Source organism: Polypterus senegalus, chromosome 10, assembly GCF_016835505.1.
Source record: "Polypterus senegalus isolate Bchr_013 chromosome 10, ASM1683550v1, whole genome shotgun sequence".
NCBI lineage: Eukaryota > Metazoa > Chordata > Cladistia > Polypteriformes > Polypteridae > Polypterus > Polypterus senegalus.
The window spans coordinates 69,277,584-69,301,740 of record NC_053163.1 but is presented as its reverse complement, the minus strand read 5'-3'; the positions used below and the strand labels follow the sequence as shown (position 1 = coordinate 69,301,740).

Sequence of the window (24,157 nt, the reverse complement as noted above, 5' to 3'; positions counted from 1 at the left end):
GTACATTGGACACACCTCTCTAAATTAAATGCATGTAAAATATATCGGATTAGATCCTAATTCTTAACAATGCCAGTTAGACCTGGCATCGCTCTGGCAAATGTTTTGGGACTGTCCAAAGCTTTTTTGGGATTTTTTTTTTATCCATAAGAAAGTATAGGATGTACGTATGATCATCAGAAATTCTTCATGGGGTTATTTCAGATAGTGATAAACTGACCATTATTTCCTACACTATATTGTTAACACACTGACTAAGAACAATCTGAATGCACCTCCTGTAACTCAATGGGAAACAAAACATTTTATATTGTTTGAAACTAGAAAAAAAAACGATTTTCCTTGCATAGAACATCTCTGGCAAGATTTTGTTATTCTAAAACAAGTTTGCTGAGCTCCTGCCTGTGTCTCTATGAAACTGTTGTTGTTTTAGTCAATAAGCAGTTTCATACCTCAGTAGGACTCCCTTTTTATTACTAATTAGCTGTCTGTTCCCAACTGGGGGGAGTTAGTAGTTTCTGTGATATACGGGTTAAATTATTGTAGGAAATCTTTAAATCTTTTTTAGTCTTGTTTCACTGAAAACTATGTTTGACTGTGATATTATATAACTTTGGTAACACAAAACTCTGGAACAAGTAAACCTTTAAATAGAAAAAAAGTTCTTATACATTCTTATAAATTGAAAATCACTTGTATGAACTGCTCAAGGTACTTGCTCATGACAGTTTGAGATTTATATGAAAGCAATAACAAATAAACATAAACGATACATTAATTTCAGCAAATGTGAAGTGTGAAAACCTTAAAATCCATATAAAAACAGTTACACCCAAAATGAGAACGACATTAACATGTTGATATATTAATATTGGCTAGCAGAATATCAACACTGAAAGAGAGCCATCAGCAGAATGACTGTTTAATTCCATTTTAATAATAAAAAAAAAAGATGAAACGCATTAGTCATTTTACTGTGGACTATAACATGCAGATTGTATCTCATTATTTTAGTGATCACTTATTTAAAATGTGACATTCAATTAACAATTTTACATTGTTAATATCTTATTAGGGGTGTGTTTGTGAGATATGCAGTATATACACTACGTATTCACACACAGGTCTTTGTGGAGTAAACAGCCATGGCTCGACCTCCCCTGCTTGAGAATTTCACCAACAACATGGTATTCGCAGTGTGCTTTCAGAGATCAGTTAAAACTTTTTCTCTCATAATGAGGAGTGGCTTACAAGCAGTTATTGCCTATCAAATTTGTCCATATGGATCTTTGCTGCATTTTGCCTAACAATCTGATATCTTTGGGCTTCTGGAACATCAGCAGATTTGTTGCTCCAGGACAGTCATTCACCTTCAATTAGTCAGCACTGGCTGGCCAAGCAACTGCTCAAATGATCAACTCAAAAAACACCTTTCCATGTTCGGCCCACAGTTTTCTGTTAATTGGCCATGGGAAGGGGGAGCCTATCCAGACAGCATTCAACACAAAGAAGGATCAAACTCTACATGTGACAAATGTCTATCAATGAGTAAACTTACAGGCACAATCACTGTAATTCAACCTGAAGTCGATAATTAAACAATTAAAACGGGGTAGTGGCTAGATATAAAACTTCAAAACAGATATACCTAGAAAGTGTTTCAGGCGCTTGGCTGAACAATAGCCACTCCCTATATTCTGTCTCTAATAATGGAACTCAAGGCTCTGTGCTTCACCACGTAACCATCAGCTTTTCATGCTGTCTAGTCCTGACACCACTGTTGCCCAACACACCATTGTGAACACTTTCACAGGATTTGCGGCAGTTATTAAATTTTTTTTGGTAAGGATGATTTTTGTCTTTCTTAATAATGGATTCCAGAAAGGTTTTCCATGTTCCTCTATAACTGGTCCTGTAAACAAAAATCGTATCATAAATATGTGTAACAGCTCAAACTATTCAGTCTTGGACAACCAATCCATTCTTTTCTATTTCCTTTTTTGACAAAATATACAGACTTCAGCACAAAATTAATTTACTAAAGTCATGTCACAGGGCAAACAGTAATGCCATAATTCTTTCAAGTAAATTTCAGAATCACTTTAATGGTCCTACGCTTAAAATTATGGTATCAATACAGACTTCACTAGTAAATGAAAATGTAAAGCTTTCCTCACTGACACAATCACTCATAACATTATTCTTGACATTCATTCCCATGGTTTTGTAGTGTCTACAGTCAGTAATACTATCTTAAAGTGTGTTTGCACATCTGATACCTAACTTCTGGACCAGAAAGAGTGGTTACCTTTTGTCTTCTTAATTCTGAAGATGACATGTTGTGGCATTTGAACAGCCTTTACTGTTCAAGGCAGTGGACTCTGGTTCAATCCCATCCACTGGCTCACTCTATCTCTGAGGATGTCATTCAACTCAACTGGCTACAACTGTAAAAGGACACACGGACCAATATAGCATGTAAAGTATTTTGCAATGATATTTACAGTACTACTAATGGAAGCAGGAAAGACTCTGGTCAAAACTGAACAGTCTGGTCAAGTTTACGTTTATTTTTCCACTCCATTCAAAAGAAAACACAGCTCCAATTTTGAAACTTACTAAATATATTTACTGACTGGGTTTTGCTGTTAAGAACAAGCTTGTGTAAAGATAACATGAATAAAAGAGTGAAAACAGTTTTTGAAATATTGTATATACAGAATTCCACATTATTCAGCCTGTAAAACCAGGCATACTCATGTATAAAATGATTAACCCCCAACATAAAACACCAGTTAATATGAAATATATGCGTTAGTATATACAATACCTGGCATATATACAGAGTGTACATGTCACAGAAACAGTGCAAATTTTTAAAAGCAGCTAAACTGCATCAGACCGAAGCATAAGGTATAAAATCAATCTAACAGAATAACTTGAACTGAAGCCACGTTTCTTTAAAGTGAATAAAACAGCAGAGGTGTGAAACCTCACATTCTTTCGTGTGTCCCCATATTAGCTGTTTTTAGCTACATTTTTCGGTGACGCTGCATAAGGAACTTATTACACATTAGATTTTCGGCTTAAAAAAATTGACTCCCCCTCAAGTTAAAGATACCAAATTGTAATGAACATCCTAAACACGGGACTAAATTAGACTGCCAACTCTGCCACTACCTTCTGTGCAGCGCTTTTATATGCTTGTTCTCAAAAGCATTATTAAAAATGCAATAAGCAGCTAAAGGGTCTGAAGTAAATAACATTTTTGGTAAATTCCTCCCAAAATGATGCAACATTTTTTAAACAGTGTATGCTGTATTTAATTGGTTTAACAAAAATACAGAGTAAAGGCAAGAGTTAAATGAAGTAAGTTAAATAACGCTTCATGGTTTATTACTGAGTTGAAAAAAATATCAGTCACTTGGCACAGAATTGTTCAAGTCTTGTTTTTTTTCCATTTATTTTCAGATTACATCTATTTACACATAAAATACACACAAAGGTAATGTGCATAAAACAAAAGAAACTAGAAACTTACGTAAATGCTACAATGCTCTTATTGTCCTAGCATTTTACTTTGTTTTTGCAAAAGAGCATTTTTTTTTTTTTTTTACAATTAAATCAGCATTGAACAACACGCCGAACAACAAACATGCGTTTGTCCTAAACTGGACAATCACTGATGATGCTTGGCAATAGAACTGTTTATAATGACTTCATACATAAAAATAAACCTTGCTCAGAACTTGAAACAGATAGTACTCTTTTTGCAACAAAATGAAATTTTTTTTCAAAAGCTTTTTCTCATTCACTGATTCATTCATTCATCATAATATTGCACCTCCCATGCCCTGAGGCACTGATTTTTTTTCACATCCAAGTGCTGCATGTACATAAAATTCAGTGTTTGTGTATACACTGTAATCTCACAAACAGTGCCAGCAATACATGAAAAAATAGAACCACATTTTTGCCTAGGAAAGTTAAGCCATTTGTTGTGCGCAGGGCTAACTCTGTGTGTGTGCAGGCGTGTATATGTGAACATGTGAAAACAAAACAACTTCTACACTTTTCTAATCCATGTCTAGGTGCATGATGCTGAAGGAAAAACAGAACAACCACAGAAAACTCCACCGACACAGGGAGAATGTGCAAATACTCTAAAGACAGCGACAGTGATCTACTGTATATCAAATCTCCTGGAACTGTGATGCAAAAGCACTAACCACTGCACTGCTGTGCAATCCTATAAGAACTCCCTAGAAAATAAACAACATTTTAAGAAAGAAGTTTCAAATCTATAACAAATAATTTTAAGAATATTTCAACATTTGTATTTGCAAAAATAAATAATTTAATTAAATAATGAATGACCTATCAGATGTTGTAAAGCCCTCTGAATAAACTGAGCATGGTTTGAAATCCTCTTTATCAGAGGTTAGCTCAGAGTAACATGCCCCTCTACCTTACACTTCTGCTTGCTACCAGAGCAAGACACAGACTACTTTGTGCTGTTACTTTTGCAGGTTCAGCCAAATATATTAATTAATTAAATAAAAAAAAAACTTACACAAAACTAAATAAGGGAAAATGTGCTTAAAATCCTACAAACACATTATTTCCTGCAACTGCTGTTATGGCTACCTCACTTCCTTGGTCAAGTGATATCAACAAAACAATGTGACTGAAACTTGGGGCTCGGAATTGATTACTGAGTATCCCACTTCTAATGTGGACTTGGAATGTCATTCAAGTTTATTTTTCCTAGTCTTGCTGTTATGAGTTCCCCACTTCATGAATGCAGGATAGAATACAGCTAAACACAGTATCATAAGTTACAAGTTATATCAATGTTTTTTTTTTTTTTTTAATCTTATGGCATCTAAGCGTAACATCTCCAAGAATCCTGTCTTCCGTAACTAAGGGTGAAGACAGACATGCATCCTTCAAGCGCACTATGCTCTGCCTGCACTTTTTATTTCACACTCTCAATGTATCACAAAAACAAAACAAAAAAAAAGTAAGGCATCTTAGACATAATGACCACACAGTATCTACAATAATATTGAGGCAAAAAAATGCAAATACATAAAAAGATGCAAACTTACCATAATAATTTTTGTTCTTTAACCTAACACTAAAATGGTTATTAAAGACAATAAATACGTTTTAAGTTTTTCTTTCATTTTTATATATTTTAAAGTTTTTTTCTTCAGAAAATGTCTCAGTTCTAAATCCTCCTTACATATTACTGAAAATGCACTGACAATTTATGGTAGACACCACCAAAATATAAAAATTTTGGAGTGTTTAAATAACTTCTAAAACAGAGGCTTCCAAGTGATCCTGAGGATTTAAGCACACTGTGGATCTATCATTTAAAAGGCATCTTCATTACTCATTGAGCAAAAATAACATTTTCTCAAAGCTATAAAAATATTTGCATTTAATCATATTACTCCTTAACGAATTCAGAATTATCTAATGGACGACCTGTTGAACTGTATGTCTGTTTGTATTGTAATATATAAAGTATGAGGTGGGATGACACGATACTCACTTTGCCTCAATCTCCAAGTAAACAGACTTAAACAAGCTTCCAGGTTTAACAGTTAATGTGATGTGTAAAAGATTTTGTTTTGTATAATTACACAGAACAAAAAAGTCAAAGATGTCAGTCAAACTTTTAGAAAAGTTGGAGCTCAGAATATAAAGATACATTTAACTCTTTGTTATAAAAAACAAAAAAAATCTATAAAATTGTAAAAGGGTTTGTTAGATTACGCTAATAATCTGAGAAACAGTACATATATTGGACATTTATTATTTTTTTAGGATGAAACTACTGCACTACTGCTGGAGATACAATAGTCAGAGATGAATAGCCTGTCATTTAATTGTAAACTACTCTGGGATATCCTTTGGGATATGAATAAAATGCTGCTAACTATCTTTACAATTCATATGTGATTGAGTCTAGTAAAAATAAAATAAAAAACAAAACAAAGCAGGAATTCTTTCCTAAATTAACAGTGATTTTCAGTCTTATACATTTGTCTTGCTCATCCTTATAATTCTTGTTTATCCCATGTATACATTAAAATGAAATGTGGTAAACCAATGACAGACTGATTATATCTTTTGTCTTAAAAAATAAATAATGAAGATAATGGACAAAATACATTGACCTAAGAACACAAATAGCTTTAGCTCAATCAGTGAGAAGAGAATTTGTCAGTGTTTCACTTCTTCATTAGAACATCTTCATTTTAAAAAGGAAGCTTCTTTAGCTGCTCATAGGTGATAAAGAACTGAAAAGCTTTGGTTAAGAAAATTAATATATAATAATAATAATAATAATAATAATAATACTTTTTAGGCATTTAATATTATTGTTTGCTTGATAAATTTACAATGGAGATGCATTTCAAAACCAATATAAAATACAAAGAACTTTCTCATGCTCTAAATAAACAAACCATTTTTGTTTAACATTAACACTGCCTTGAATTCATTACAATTCATTTCAGAAAGTCAACAGTATCAAACTGCTAACTTTATGTCACATGATTTTTGAACCACACAGGGTATTAGTGCAATTTCCTGTGACCAGACATTTGTTTATCTCTGCAGGGACACTTGGTGACCACCACATTTAAGGAAAGCTGAAGATCTTTAGAAATTAATGCAATATTGAGGAGAACTACCTAGACATCTCTGAATTAGCCCACACCAGCTTATGCAAACGATTGTTTTCGAATAAGTCATACACTTTAGCCCCATAAATAGTATAAACTAGAAAGAACTGATGCAACTTCATTTGCAACAATTACATGTGATGATATAAAGCTCACTATGCAGTTCTGTGCTATTTTCTTAGTTTAAAAAATAATAGCTATTACAATTCACCAGTCAACTCATCCATCCTCATGGTACCATGGCCAGACATTCTATGTTATGTTGGCGTCTAGCAATAACACTATAAACCCCCATCAGTCTCTTTGGTGATATATTTAAAGTAACTGTATTCGGATATTATGGGTTTTGGACTGCATGTCCATTCTGTTGCTAGAGTTGGTCTGCAGTTTTACAGTTAAAATTCCTATTCCATTTTGACCCATACCTTTTACAAAGAGGTGAAGTTCAGCAATCAATGCTCTTTCAAGGTCAAAATATTTTGTGTAGGTTTAGGCCTGTACCCATTTAAAAAACGAGTAAGTAGTAATTAGTTAAAAAAAATGAAGGAGCCTAAAGTAGCAGTATGGAAAACTGAATCTATATAATGTAATATGCATCACAAAATAATATCAGATAAAACTATTTAGAAAAGTGTAAAAATTAGCTGTGCCTATTTGGGTCCACAGATTTTCTAAGCAGACGTAGGCTACAAAGTGGACTGCTATGTCATCCACAATTTTAATCTACTCATTTTTGACAATGTCTCTTCTTTTTCTGGCTTTCATTTCTTTAAAATACCATTTGTAATTTTTCATTCACTGCTGTCAGAAATGGTCCATTAAAAGTGAGAGTAGAAGAGATTTTATCAATTTATTGCAGGTTGCTCTAGCACAAAAGCTAAGTGATAACAGTAAGGATCAATGACAAATGACTATTTAAAGATGATACAGATCTACATTGCAGCCTGTCAAAACTTGCAGGTAATGCAAAGACAGCCAATGAGCCAAACAGCAGTGTAAGAAAACAGAGTAGACTAAATCAGGCTCCAAGAGAGAGACAGGTGAACACAAAAATGTGAAAACTGTAATTTAAGGGAGCACATGGTGATGGATGTCTGTCACAAAATGAACATACAAATTCTGTCAGTTGAATTTTACTTCAATGACAGAAACCAGTTCAAAGTAGCATTAAAGTTACCCTCATTTATACAGTATATAAATACCTTATTTGCACTGAGACAACAAAAGCATAGCATACTCAAAAACTAAGTTAGAAAGATAACAATAACTATAAAGGATACAATAATATTCCATGGTCCCAGGCGTAGCCAGTTGGGCCAAAAACCTTTATAAAGTGCAAAAAAGCCTTCACTTTTCCATATCTGCAATAGTCCATCCAAGGTCCCTTTGTATATCACTTGGTTGCCAGCTATGACTCTTTGGTTCATCATACGAGTTCGCACCACGTCCACTGGATTTGATGCCAAGGCACCAGCAAGGCCACAGGTAAAGCTAGAACTGCAAGGACAAAATTTTGTAAAGCAAAAAAACTTGACAACAGTTGGGTACATTATTTATTCATTACAAACTATTGGTATACAAGTGTTATGCAATACTGCTGAATATATAATTTAAGAAAAACCTCATGTTTCTCACAGAAACATCTGTGTAAACTACTTAGTTATCTTCTGAAACAATGTAAACATTCAGAGAGAATGAAGAATACTGTAATAGGTTATCTTTCTTAATGAACAATCTACCAAATGAAAAGAGATCTTCAACAAATGCAAAATCAATAATGTTTACCATTTTCAACAGTGGGAGATTTTCAATGTAATTTATGTCAAAACATCTAACAAAAAACAGAGAAACTCACATAAAATGAGTGTATACAGTGTCTCCCATCAGACCAGAGAGGATTAAATGTTTTTTGGTGATGTCATAAACGGGAAGCTCCACACCAACAACAATGGCAGCTCTCTGGGCAGTAAGCAAAACACCCTAGGAAAAGATATTTAAAAAAAAAAAATTGCAAAGATGCTGCAAACAGCACATTTTGACAAACGCATACCACCTACTGGCGGCCGTGAAAATTACAATATGTAAATAACTTGACTGCAAAGGAAAGAAGTTTGGTAGACTCTAGAACTCTGAAAATGTACAAAAATTACAAAGTGTACCTGGCACTGCCTGGAGATTGAATAAATTGTAGGTGTTGTTCCTAAATAACTTCCCTACAGGAAAACATTTTGGCCCCAAACCAAAATTTCACAGACTAACCCACTGTGGGAAGCAACTTTGGATATCTGAGACAAGTCCCAAAAATGCTTCCTGGGGAACTTCCCCAATAAAGCATAGGTGTGTCAAAATCTATGAATGAAACACAGCTTGTTGTCTTCCTTGTACAAATTTGGAGGAGGCAGGTTCAACAGTGTCAATTTGCATACGAGACAAAAACCCAAATTCAGCTTTATATAGTAGATTAAGGATTGAATATTAATATTAAAAATAATTAAATAGTCAAATATATTCAACATAGTATAAAAGTTGTGTTACACATATGCATTTGTACTTTATGCCATTTTATGTTTCATTAGTATTAATTAGGGTTTTTTGTTTACGATGCATCTGGAAAAGTATTAAGTGCTAATGAGTCATGCACAGACTTAGTCTTCAAATGAAAGTGATACTTGAAAGTGCAGCACTTCACAAAAACAGTAATGAAAGAAAAAAGCAGAATCAAAGTCCAGACAAAACTGCTCATAATTACTTATATACAGTACATTAATTGCACTCATAATTTTATTTTCCCTCCACTATGTTGCTTTTTGATCCTTGGATCCAGAATATGTCAAGTCATTGCCCATCTCTCTTTTATATATATATTGAGGCAATGTGGTTCTATTTGTGTTTCACATATAAAGTATCTAAATGTACTAACTGTTACAACCTGTTTCAACTATTTAGCAGATACTTTTATTCACAGAAGCTTAAAATATCTATTAATTTAGCCAACATTACACAGCAGAATTTTAAAACAAATCACTTGTTCTAAGAATTATTTGTTATTATGTGTAAAGCCAACAATCTCCTAAAAGCACAAGTTGATTGAAGTACCTAAATGTGATTGCTTGACATAGTGATTGTTTTAAAGTCATTATAATAAAAACAGGAAAATCAGAAATATGGCAGTTATTTTCCAACATGATTCCTGAGAAAGGAAAGCAGCTTTTGCTTGTCACAATGAATTTTCAATGATTTTAGCATAAAACAACAGCAAATCATTGATCTTAGGTTCAAGAGAAGTGTTTAAAGTCTGTTCTTATTACAATTCTTGATCAAAATGCAGACTGGTGGGGTAGAAAAATGGTCCTGCTTTGCATGATACATGATAATAATTCAAGTAGTGATGTTGGAAAAACAAGATCTGCAAAACACAGGAGTATTGCATAGTGTGTGGTGCAAGATAAAATAAACAATCAATCAAATGTTAGCTTTGATTAAAACATTTTTCAAATATATTTCAATTACATTCTCATAGTAATATTTAATCAAATGTCAATATATAGGATGGAAATATCACATATAATTGTTGTTCCATTTATACATTACGGTAAACATAATATTAACAAAAAATGTCATCTTTTAAACAATGACCTTTTTTTTTAATATCTCTATAAAGTTTTGCCTCAATGTCAAAGCAAGGGAAGCATGTTTTTTGCTCAGACTTGGACTTTGGAATTACTTTACTGTAAATAACTTAACATGAATAAATAACTGAAAGTGAATGTTTCAATGCAACTAAAGTGATGTTCAGCATTCTCTCACCATCCCTGGGCAACAGTGGAAATTACAGTTGCTTATGATAGTGACAATCGAAAATATATACGAAATGGACAAGAAAACACAAACTGAAATAACATTTATTGCTTTTCTATGGCAGTTATTGCCAGTAAACAGTTGGAAAGGTTAACATGTGTTCATATGTTTTCATACATATTAACCTTTGGCACAATGTCAAGTACTTATTCATCTGAAAAAGTAAGAATTCAGATTATGTAAAAAAATAAGTTACTATAGTAAGGAAAACAAAAATATCTAAACACAAGGGTATTACTTTCTGTGACGTGGAGCAATAACTGGTCCTTCACAGCTATCATTTTTACTACTGTACGTGATGCTTTTATATAAATACTAGCAGAATACCCGCGCTTCGCAACGGAGAAGTAGTGTTTTAAAGAAGGTACGAAAAAGAAAAGGAAAAATTTTAAAAATAACGTAACATAATTGTTAATGTAATTGTTTTGTCATTGATATGAGTGTTGTTCTCATATCTATCTATCTATCTATGTTGTTCTCATATCTATCTATATATATATCTATCTATATATATATCTCTATCTATCTATCTATCTATCTATCTATCTATCTATCTATATATATCACTATCTATCTATCTATATATATCACTATCTATCTATCTATCTATATCTCTATCTATCTATCTATCTATATATATATATATATATATATACTGTATATAGCAAAATACCAGCTTGGCAGCGGAGAAGTAGTGTGTTAAAGAAGGAAAGAGAAAGAAAAGGAAACATTTTGAAAATAACGTAACATGATTGTCAATGTAATTGTTTTGTCACTGTTATGAGTGTCGCTGTGATATATATATATATAGCAAAATACCCAGCTGCGATGTCATGTGTTAAAGAAGTTATGAAAAGAAAAGGAAACATTTTAAAAATAATGTAACATGATTGTCAAAGTAATTGTTTTGTGTATTTGGTGGCAGCGTCACAAAGTTGTTTTCAGTAGCTGCATCAGAAAATGTACCACACGCCTGACACGCCTCCTTTTTACTGTTTTCTCACAGCTTGGATTGCTGCTGTCATATATATAGACACACACACACACATACATACATATATATATAATATACATATATATACTGTATATACACATACATATCTTCATATCTACATATCTATATACATATCTACACACACAAATTATATATATGTGTGTGTGTATGTATGTATGTATGTGTGTGTGTGTGTGTGTGTGTGTATATATATACATATACTTGTGTGTATGTTGGTATGTGTCTATATGTGTGTGTATAGCTTTGGTCACTGAGTGCAAGGGAAAAATAATGAAATATAGTCTATAAGTTATTAAACAGTAAAACATTAACCTTTTTAAGAAGTACAGGTACATTGAGCACTACTGGAGTGGTTTCGGGTAAACTACATTTTAAAGACTGTGTAACAAAACAGGTAAGTAACTAACAGCAGCTAAAATGTATATGGATCATCTCTCAGTAGTAGATCCCTTTTGAAAGGCGCTACACGACGGCTGTGGTATAGAAATTACATTTTCTATGTGATCGTTCAAATTTGTGCCTCTGGTAATGTGCCTTACCGGCAATTAAAGAAAATTATTTTTGTGTCCTCTGCCGTGTTAAGAGAGAAAGGCTTTGGTTTGGGATAAAAGGAAAAAAGGTGTAAAGAAAGGAAAGTTGCCTTTTCTTTTATATAGTATAGAGAGATGTGTTCGCTGACGTTATGATCACCTTTTGGGGACAGTCGCGGTGGGTCTTGTGTAGACTGGTGAGACGTCCCCGCCATTAATCGGCTGTGATGGCACTGTGAGTCCTCCACTCGTATGCGTGTGTTCATAATCCGAGCTGAGGACCTGATAATCGATATCGCAAAAGAAAGTGTGAATGCCTTAATATTATTTTGCCGTGGTGTAGAAAAGGGGTCCCGTGTTTGCACTTGTCTGGGCTATAGCTCAGGGGAGGATGAAAAAATTAAAAGTGCTCACTTTGACTTAAGGCAGAAGCGCAGTCAGCGCCTCAAAGGCCGGCACAGCTATGCACGCGCTGGCTGCTCGACTTTTGCTGGGCAGGAGACCCCTTTGTACACACATTCATGATATCAAAAGTCTCAGCTTTTGGAGGTCATTCATATATATATATATATATAGCAAAATACCCGCTACCGCAGCGGAGAAGTAGTGTGTTAAAGAAGTAATGAAAAGAAAAGGAAACATTTTAATAATAACGTAACATGATTGACATTGTCATGAGTGTTGCTATCATATATATTCCTGCCTAAATAAGTCACCCTCGCTCTCTTACTTTTTACCGCTCATTTAATCATGGCTAGTGGCGGAAAAATTATAAAATGGAAGGAGGATGGCTTTACCAAAACAATTATTGATGGCTTAATCGATTATTCATAAAGCTTGAATTGGTGATCTGTTTTTCTGTGTTAACCTCATATTTTTTCAGACTTCTTCTCAAACTAAGGTGGTGCGAGGGTAAAATGAATCGGGATGCGCTGATCAATGTAATCGTGTACCAGGAAATCATGCATTGACAAAAGCTCCCTTTGCTTGTAATGCAAAGTGTGATTAAATGCATTATTTTTCAACGTGTTATGGAGCACATGCATCGAAGCTTCTCAGCTGTGCTTGTGCTAAGAAAAGGAAAGATTTTAAAAATAGCGTAACACGATTGTCAATGTGACCTTTTGTAAGTAGTGCCTGGAGGATTCAGTGTGTTGAAATTCTAGAGACAGCGTGTGTATTAACTTGTGGATTTTTCTGTGAGTATTTGGTGGCAGTCTGACAAAGTTGCTTCGGATGACGGCGTTAGCCGCGGAGCTCAGCTCAGAGCGAAATGAGGTGGGAGGGGATATGATGACGTGACTCCCCCACCCGCCTTAACTGTCAATCCCCCACAAACACAGTCTCTCGGAATTTGCATAAGCACACCCTTCACCTACAATTTTAACTTAGTTACAAAGTGATCAAAACTCGCTTATATCCCGCCCTATCATTAAACTTGTATCCTGCATTACCTGTGGGCATGTGAAACGCCAGCGTAGCCTGTCTATGAACTTAATTTAAAGTTTAGGTTTACACCTTGCTTTCTTTCCGAGGTAGCAGCACTAATGAATATGGTAGTATATGCCACTCGCTCGCTTCTTATTGTTTCGCTGCCTTCTCAATTATATAATGCATGTTTTCTTAAGCGCTTTTTGGAGGTCTTCCTGGTTTTCTACGTACTGCGTTGACAGTCAGTTCACGTGATTACGTGGGAGGCGTGATGATGTCACACGAAACTCCGCCCCCGACGTCTTTGCAGCTCTACTCCATTACAGTTAATGGAGAAAAATACCTTCCAGTTATGACCATTAGGCGTAGAATTTCGAAATGAAACCTGTCCAACTTTTGTAAGTAAGCTGTAAGGAATGAGCCTGCCAAATTTCAGCCTTCTACCTACACGGGAAGTTGGAGAATTAGTGATGAGTGAGTGAGTGAGTGAGTGAGTGAGTGAGTGAGTGAGTGAGGGCTTTGCCTTTTATTAGTATAGATTTGTACTGGCACTGTGTTTTGTTGTATTTTTTTCTTGCCATTGCATAAGTTGTATATGTTGTTGACACATCACAAGACAGAGGTGGAAACCTTTAAATTCCAGTAAGTCAAGCTGAAATTGTCATTAATGCAATGTCACAATAACTAACTAGAGTAAAATGTTGAGCATTATGGTGTATATCTTTTCCTACAACATATTTCATTAGGTAACCTTAAGTGCTTGCTCTGAGGTTTCGTTCAATCAAAGACTTGAATACTTTTGCGAAGAAAAGATTAGCATAAAAATGAAAGAAAAACATACAAATCTACATCAAATAAAATAATTTTTGCCCTTCATTTGCTATTTCAATATTTGTTGTGAACTCATTTGTAAATTCATTTCATCTACTGAATAAGTTCCTAATTGGTACTAAATACTATCCTTCTATGCATTTTGAGTTGCCACTGTTTTGGTGGGTTCACAGTAATAGGTTAGAAAATGTTATTGTTCTTTTACAAAAAAAGTACATACAGTATACATAATGTTATTTAGCAAAAGGTAACTGTGGCCAAATGAATAATGCAAGCGTTTAAATATGGCACTGAGCTGTTTTTACATCAAATTTTATTATGGAATTCTGTAGGGAAAAGCTAACAGATTGCAAAAAATGTCAATTGAAAAGGGTATAAATATATGATTGGGATGCATTTTGTGTTGTCCTTCACTCATCAAAAATAAAAACAAGTAGTGTGTAGTAAATAAATTGCAGATAAGAAATAACTTAATAACTGTTTTTTTTAAACTTTATACAACAAATCATACTCTACTCTTAACTGCTTACCCGCCAAAGTCCTCGGGTTCCCTCTTGATGATAGATATTCAAAAAGTTTGCTATCATACTTCCCTGAATTACACTTCCTTGAGCCTGCATCCTTATCTAAAAGACAACATAAACAGAATGACCATATTGTTATCCTCATCCTACAAACCCAGAAGCTGAAGAAACTGCAATTCCCAACCTTTCTTGCTTTTCTTTACTCTATAGCCAAAAAGATTATTTCATAATAACTTAAAACTGATGAAACACAAGTAAGGCATGACAAAAGCTATTTAAGATTAAACATTCTGATAATAACTATTTGACATTTGCATTCAAAAAATTACTTTTAGAACACTGTATTAATCCCCGAGGGGAAATTGTCTTATTGCATGACCTTTGGGGGTCTTTTGTGGCATCTGCTTGAAAAAAGTAAATACTGTATCTTTTCCAAAATTGCCATAATTTCAGACAGTCCCAAAACATATGGCTCAGCAAGACCAGCTACATGGCATAATTTGCAATTAGGGTTAAGTCACTGATATACTTTGGAAAATTTTATCTACTAGCACAGATTGATGAAGAACATATATTGCAAATACCTGAAATATCAGTCCAATTTAATTAACAGGGAAATCAACAGAGAAATTAATAGAGAGGAACCTTCCCAGCACTGGCAAAAATCATCTAGTGGTGCATACTCAGAACATTAATTGATAAAATCAAAAAATACCACCAGTATAACCCAGCCACAGGGGATGCACAAACCAGTGTGTTTCTTTGTGACGGTCCCAAGCCTGGATAAATGGGGAGGGTTACGTCAGGAAGGGCATCCGGTATAAAATTTTGTCAAACCAATATGCGGACAACACTACAAATTTCCATACCGGATTGGTTGGGCCCCGGGTTAACAACAACCACCACCAGTACTGTTAGCCAACAGGGTGCAGGCGGAAATTGGGCTACTGTTGGCCGAAGAAGAAGAGGGGGGAAGACGTGTCCGGAGGCAGGAGGAGAGGAGGGAGGTAAACAGAGTGGAACTGAGTGTAGGGACTTTGAATGTTGACAGTATGACTAGTAAGGGAGGAGAGAGTTAACAGATATGATGGAGAGAAGGAAGGTTGATATATTGTGCGTGCAACAGACTAAATGGAAGGGGAGTAAGGCCAGGTGGATTGGAGATGGATTCAAATTGTTCTATCATGGTGTGGATAGGAGGAGAAATTGAGTAGGGGTTATTCTGAAGGAACAGTATGTCAAGAGTGTTTTGGGGGTGAAAACAGTGTCAGACAAAAAGTATTGATTATGAAGCTGGAAATTGGAGGTGTGATGTTAGTGTATATGCTCTGCAAGTTTGGTGTGCAATGGATGAGAAAGAAGATTTTTGGAGTGAGTTGGATGAAGTGATGAACAGTGCACCCAAGGGACAGAAAGTGGTGATTGGAGCGGATTTCAGTGGACATGTTGGTGAAGGGAACAGAGGAGACGAGTAGGTGATGGGTAGGTATGGTGTCAAGGAGAGGAATGATGAAGGTCAGAGGATAGTGAATTTTTCCAAAATGATGGACATGGTCGTGGTGAATGCATAGTTTAAAAAGAGGTAGGAACATAGGGTTACATACAAGAGTGGAGGAAGATGCACACAGGTAGATTATATCCTATGCAGAAGAGTCAATCTGAAGGAGACTGAAGACTGCAAAGTGGTGGCAGGGGAAAGTGTAGTTAAGGAGGATATGATGGTGGTTTGTAGGATGACATTGGAGATCAAGAAGAGGAAGAGAGTGAGGGCAGAGCCAAGGATCAAATGGTGGAAGTTAAAAAAGGAAGACTGCAAGGTTGAGTTTAGAGAGAATGTGAGACAGGCACTGGGTGATAGTGAAGAATTACCAGACAGTTGGGAAACTACAGCAGATGTAGTAAGCATGACATCTGGACAGAGATGTAAACATTCATATTTATAAAAATTAAAGATAGTGTCCATAAAAAAAAAAAAAAGATTACCAGCTTTTAAGTGCCATATAAAATGCCTATATTTAATTTTGTGATCTTAATATTAAGATGAAAACAAGCTATAATTTGTAAAAATACAGGGAGGCAGGAATATAATAAAAAACAATATATATATATATATTTTTTTTTGCAAGAAATCCGACTAGGTAAGCATATCAATAGGAAGTTACAACCTTCCACGGACAAAAGTTAGCTTTTTCTTTACTCATGGCTCTCCTTAATCCTACTGCTCTACAATGATTTTTTTAAAATCATGCTTCTGTTATGGATCATTCTCCTTAGATTCAACAGACTAATAATTTCATTGTTTGGCACCAGGGCACAGGGTCCAACTGCTCCAGGGATCAGTGTGTGTCCAATTTTTATATATTCACCTAATGCTTTGTGTGCAGTTTCCCCTGCTAATCCAGTTCTTACACACTTAAAAATAATGGTTATTTAATTGCACATTTTCTGGAACCTTCATATGGATGGGACATTTGGGAACCAAAAATAGTTTCCCTATGTCATTGCTCTGAAGATCCATTCTGGTACCTTTACTTTTAAGAGTGGAAAAATTCTAGACCAATGTTTTCCACTACTCAAGAGGATTTCTATAGCTAATACTAGCATGTCACCTTTCACAATTGGGTTTTATGGCTCACACTTTACCTTATTATGTATTATCTCATAAAAAGATACATATGGCTAGTAATGCAGATTTTTTAATAGGTTCAGGTTGTCTTTGATCAACATTTTAGTTTTAGTTTAATTTCAAAGTATTAATTATGAACTGATTTCTTTCTGTACTCCACATTTTTATTAATTTTACAGACACAAAAGATAAACACAACTCAGGACAAAAAACAAGTATTATTCAGCTGCATATATGTATTTTCTTTGTAATATCTTGAACTGATATCCTGGTAAACTGCCATTGTCTATTGATTTAAGATGGAAATTTCATCTAGTTTGTCATAACTGCTTCTCAGAATATGATAAAGCGATATAAGATTATATAAGACTTTCAAGAGCTAAGACTTTTGCATATTTGTCATAGGACATTTAGACAAAGTGCTGTCATTTCGACATGGTCTGCAAATACCCTTAATTTAAATGTCTGCAATGTGCACTTTAATCATGTCTGAATTGTATGGTTTGTAATTTTAAACCGTGGAGCACACATTATGTAGGGCACTGTACATGCCAAGGAAAATAAAGCAATAAAACTGAGAAAAATATCCTAATCTCCCTTACTAAGTAAATAGTGTGAAATAATTTACTGTATTAATAACAGCATAACAGAGGATCCCAAAGCAATAAGAATTCTGCTGCATGCTCATGTACAGGTTTGTAGCTTGTACAATTCTGAAGAATGTGTAAACTCTACACATACAGCAACTAGCCTGGGATTTGAAACCATGTTCCTGCTGCTGTGAGACAGCTTGTGAAACATGTTATGGAAAATGAAGAATGTTTAGCTGCTGGTAATTCAACATTACATTCTCTTTATCTGGTTGGTAATGAGATAGTAAACAGCAAATACTCTACCTTTAGTACATCAGTCGGATTAGCAATGGCAGATGATATAACTCCAGACACCACACCACAAAATACATTGATTATCATTGTCTCATCTGGAAATTCCAAAAAAAGGTATTATTAACTTGAAACAAATCATACAGACATAACAATAATTAATAGGCAAAACATCCTATTAATAATATGAGGAAAAATCTCTTACAAACTACACATTTTTGCAAAAAATATTCATGTGCATGCACTACTTCTAAACTGAATTTTTATTCAATAGCTAAATTAGTCTGCAAAAAAAGTAACAGATAATATTTTAAGATTAATTAGTGGGATTAAACAAAAATCAATCACCCCCCCAAGGTAAATTAAGCTATCTAGTCCAGATTATGTTTAGATTTGTTGATGTTTGCATTAAAAAATATAAATACTGTATTCTAATAAATACAGTATGTATTAAACAAGAAAAAGTTACGAAAACCTATAAAGAAATATGCTAAATTTAAATAAATATAACTGTTTTAGACAGGATCAATACTATTAAGAGGTGATGCAGGAGAAGAATGAATGGTTCAAGTTGGAACAATAGTTACACTTGTCCTTGATCAAAGTGACCAACAGTAACAGAGGTCCAAGCGCTGGTAACACTGACAGGAGGACACGCTCAATCTGTCCCCCAATCATCAGTCAAACCAAGCCTGTATCAAAACAAGCATTCAAAACAGTGTTTCATCCCAGCATTGCATGCACAGTGAAGCAACATATTAAAAACACAGTGTTATTTGACAGCAAACAGGGGTTCAAATAACAGTAGCAAATAATCACCTTTAATACATTTTTATTACTGCATAGCAGAATATGAGATAGTCTAAATAAGTATTTGTTAATGATCCTTCAACTCACAAATAAAAGCTTTATATTCATGAAATCTGGTTAATATCACATTACAGTCCCAGCACTCTCCGTACAGAATTCTTATTATTAATCAATGACCATTCAAAAGCTGATTTAGCCTTATAGAAGCCAGACCCTTTAACTACAGTAATATTACCTTTCATTTATTTTTAATAATTTGTGTTAATCTTTTTTAGATAATTAACTTTATTTCACTTAAACACCACAAATCCCAGTCTCTGTATTATTCTTTGCTTCTCCATTTGTCTTACTATTTTATGACTACAAAAGAGCTGTTAACTTCAAAAGGATGAGAAACTTGTTACATATAGCTCCCATTCATTGATCAAACCTGTAAATGGTTACAGAAGTACAGTGGTTGGCCTAAAAATAAAAGGTTTCCTTTATCCTTTTTAAAAAGGGGAGTACAAATTGTTTATTTTCAACGTTCTGAGTACCAAGTAAAAAAATAACCAACTGTACATTTTTCTGCTGAAACAGTAGTTGGATTTAAAAATCTCTTGATTTTTACCTATATTACTTGTCAGCTTTTTATTCAGTAGACTTTTCTTATATCACAGATCTAATTAAATCTGTTAGGTTTCAATAAAGGGGACTAGTGACTGGTGACTTGTTTACTGTTGATAAATCTCCATAAAATCAGGTTATCTTATTCTGTGAGTGTGCGTGTGTATATATACACAAACATATTAATACACACATAAATACATACATATATATTGTGCAAATTGCGTCCAGGTATATACCAGGATTTAAGGATGTGTTGCACTCTGACAGACTCAGAGAATTAAGCCTCATGCAGAGAAGACTGCATTGATAAAGTAAATCCAGCAGAATTGTTTTACCTTAACAGTGAATCACATACTTGATGACACTAGTGGACATTAAAGAGAACGGCTTTCAGGACTACAGCCAGAAAGCACTTCTTGACATAAAGAGTTGTGAGAATGTGGAACAAACTACCAATCCATGTAGTTGAAACAGAAACCTTGACAACCTTTAAGAAGTATCTAGATGAGCTGAACAAACAAGCTTCAAGGACTGAATGGTTGCCTCTCGTTTGTCAAATTTCTTATGCTTATACTACTGTGTGTATATATATGTGTAGCTATGCTTGCTAAACATTCATTTTCATTATCATATTTTGAAATCTAAAATTTAAATAGCAAAGAACAAATACAGCATTTTGCTGAATGCTATATATAGTACACATATTTCTGAGGATGCCCTGTGATGGCTAGGTACTGGCTTCCCATTACAATGAACTGGAAAAGAAGATTAGAAAATGATGGGTGGGCCATATACACACATGGAACTATAATTAAATGAACAAAACCAACCAGATGATAAATACAACTAATTTCTAAAAATATATGTTGCTTTCTATGTTGATAACTCAAAAGACTATATATATATATATATATATATATATATATATATATATATATATATATATATATATATATATATATATATATATATATATAAAAATGTATTTCTATCACTTGCCATCTCTGACTACCATTATTTGAACCCCTGCTTATTCTACTACATGGAATAGGATATAAATATATATATATATATGTATGTACAATCTGTAAACACAGCAGTAAGTACCACAAAATAATGCAAAGTGGGTGTAGACTTATATTTTTATACAAAAAGTGGTGCAGCCAAAATAACTGAAAAAATTGCATGTTAGGCCTAATCTTAAAATTTACTTTAGCATGTCTAAATAACTGTTTTCATAATGTCAACAGAACGAAAACTGAACATTTTCACTATGTCTCCAATTTTATTTTTCTGATAAGTGAAAATCATCACACTATGAGCTTCACTTTAAATGTTTATTCCACAACTAAAGAAAATTAAGTTAAAACAATAGACTAAAAAGAGGCCAGCAAGTGCGAAAATTACATTTGTTTTTATAAATTAGCATTAGAGAGAAGCTACTGTATTTTTCAACAAAGAACACAAGCATTTCTTGAGAATTAAAGGATAAGTTCAGTATTTTTCAATTCAAAGTTATTTTTTCACAATCATGACAATGAATTTGCTACATATTTTAAAAATAGTAAGTAGCCCACTCTTGGGGGCTATAATGAAGCTGAAGGGTACTGTAAACCTAATGTGATGAAAAGCCTTAAACCTTAACAAGTATATCTATTTTTTAAGCCAAAAATGTAGAATATTGATCCACGTCTTGAGATTATGCACATATTGTAAAATAGTGTAGCCATGTCGTTTAAAGAAGGAAAAAAAAAAGCAAAAAGCAAACCATTGTTGTGAGATTTTACCCTTTTAAAACAACACAGGCTCTGCATCTCATTTTGAAAAGTTTACACATCTGTGGAAATGCAACACCATTTCAACCCTGGGGTGTGGATTTATCACAGAAAGTCATAACCAAGCGCCATTCTTGACATTGAATGTTGATGCCCAGATGTGAATTTTCTGTCTGAGTTCAGTAGACAACTTAACAATAATAAATGAAAAAAGTCATGCCACTGTTTCAATTCATTCAATATACAGCAAGCATTTACTTTTCTAAGCAAAGATACTGCTTGCTGCCGCTAGATTGTTAAAGCACACATATGCTTCAGTGAGAGAGAATATTAAGCAGGCACAGCACCAGGGTCTGAAACTGGGCATTTTGATACCGGCAATGATATGCTCCACCACATTGGATCAATTTAGCAACAACAATTTGTCTATCTGGCTGAAGTTTAGTAACTTCAATACAGATGCTTTAACATACCCAGATTAGTCCTTTATTCCTGCCTCAGAGTGCCAGGTTCTAAATGGTGTCTGTATGTTCTCCCGGTGTATTTCTGTATTGAATACAATGTGTTCAGTTCTTTTATCACCTGATCTCAGCAAGACCAACTCTTGCAGTTTAAAAAAAATAAATAAATTGATAATTGGTTTGTAACATTTTAATCTGCTCAGTTTCACCCAATGCACTGTAATCTGTTCAGTTCAGATTTATTGTTATGTGTTTTAAGTACAATGAAACTCCTATGTGCTCTTTTCAGTACACTGCCACTCGGAGTTCATCTGGGTCTGTAGTTTATGTAAAATAACACCACAGAATGCAATGTGTGTGGAAGTGTCTGCCTGGTGTCATCAAAACTCCACCCATGATGGCCTCTGCAAGCGGACAAATGAGCAAGAAATGTATCCTTGACTCAGGACAATAGTACCAAGAATCTGTGTTAAAATAATTTTTAGTTTCCTTCCATTATCACAAGGATGCATCATAAACGTGGAAAGCATGTTTTCTTAAATCAATAAATTTGCTGCTTCAAAGTGGACGTGTTTGGTAAGTTTTAAGGCTTTTTCTTTCACCTTTGGACCTGGATGCCATTTGTATTGTAAACTGCAAGAACAGACAGGGTATTTTTAAAACTTTTGAAAAATGATTCAATTTAGAACACAATTTCAATTGGAAAATTAACATATGCCATGATTGTGAAGAAGCAACTTGGACTTGAAAAATATCAAACGTACCCTTCAACATGATGGCTACACCACTGATTCAAATCCACCAAATCAAAAGTTCCAGCTATAAACTATAAAGCATAAATGATAGTGAGCTCAAAGTGGCAATGCTAGTATATAAGTGAAGATTTTTTACAATGCACCCTATGGATAATAATTGAGTGCATCAATGTGTTGATTTTGCTGGTTACAAAATTAATCACTAAAATCATTTCTAGTTTATGTTAGCAGGAGAACATAATATTTAATGAAAAATTAATTGAACAAAGAGCCTAATGCTCAAACTAAAAAATAAGGATTTAAATTAAAATTACATCTTCATATTGTAATAAAATGTAATATTAGTTCTAAATATATCTAAATTTCAGTTGTCCTTTGTCATTCAAATATACTTTTCATAAAAGCGAATTAAAAATACTGTATGAGTGTATACAATTAAAAAATTGTTATTTTTCAGTACCAACCTTCCGGACGGCTGACAAACAAACGTTTCATGGTTTGATAAGTACCAATCTTTATAGTGCCATACGATGCCTGCCGCAGCAGGGCCGGTGATATTCTGCACCGAGTGGCATAGTGTTGGGAAGAAGAAAGAGAAGGAAAAAGAAAAAATATTGTAAGCTTTTATGTCAGTAAGTTTACTTTATTGACAAAAACATGGAACTATGGCTAAAACAGCTTCATAAATGTGTCTTTATACATGTTCTTAATTATTTATGTATTTACCTCTTCCATCCAAAAATATGGCAAAATTAAAATATTAAAAACAACTTTATAAACAATGGAAGAAAAAAGACTTATTTTAAACACTTTCTTAAAAAAAGAAGCTTTTATATACACATTTCCAAGTTTTATTTAATTTGTAGTGGTAGCGCTACTGCCTCGCAGTTAGGAGACCTGGGTTCACTTCCCGGGTCCTGCCTGCGTGGAGTTTGCATGTTCTCCCCGTGTCTGCGTGGGTTTCCTCCGGGTGATCCAGTTTTCTCCCACAGGAAAGATATGCAGGTTAGGTGCGTTGGCGTTCCTAAATTGTCCCCAGTGTGTGCTTGGTGTGTGTGTGTGTGCACCCTGCGGTGGGCTGGCACCCTGCCCAGGGATTGTTTCCTGCCTTGAACCCTGTGTTGGCTGGGATTGGCTCCAGCAGACCCCCGTGACCCTGTAGTTAGGATATAGCACGTTGGATAATGAATGGATGGATGCATTTTGGATTATTTTTGGTATACTTACATGTATTTCAAAACATATTAAAAACTGAAATTTGTAAAGAGCTGGTGCTAACTGCCTGTATCAAAATACAATCCTGGACTAGTGTACTTAAAAAATGGAGGATTCTTTTGTTATTACATT

The 24,157-nt window shown here is 34.2% G+C and overlaps 1 protein-coding gene across 1 annotated transcript in view; it reads right to left on the bottom strand.

Annotated features, from left to right (window-relative positions):
- Positions 1 to 3,591: 3,591 nt before the first annotated feature.
- slc25a14 (solute carrier family 25 member 14) overlaps positions 3,592 to 24,157 on the bottom strand; it is a 44,621-nt gene continuing 24,055 nt past the window's right edge. The window contains exons 4-9 of the mRNA XM_039765930.1: positions 23,275 to 23,369; positions 18,413 to 18,498; positions 14,897 to 14,992; positions 8,557 to 8,681; positions 7,982 to 8,198; positions 3,592 to 6,314 (exon numbers count right to left, since the gene is read on the bottom strand). Of these exons, the coding sequence (XP_039621864.1) occupies positions 6,273 to 6,314; positions 7,982 to 8,198; positions 8,557 to 8,681; positions 14,897 to 14,992; positions 18,413 to 18,498; positions 23,275 to 23,369 (661 nt within the window). The 3' untranslated portion in view covers positions 3,592 to 6,272. The remainder of the gene's footprint in view (positions 6,315 to 7,981; positions 8,199 to 8,556; positions 8,682 to 14,896; positions 14,993 to 18,412; positions 18,499 to 23,274; positions 23,370 to 24,157) is intronic.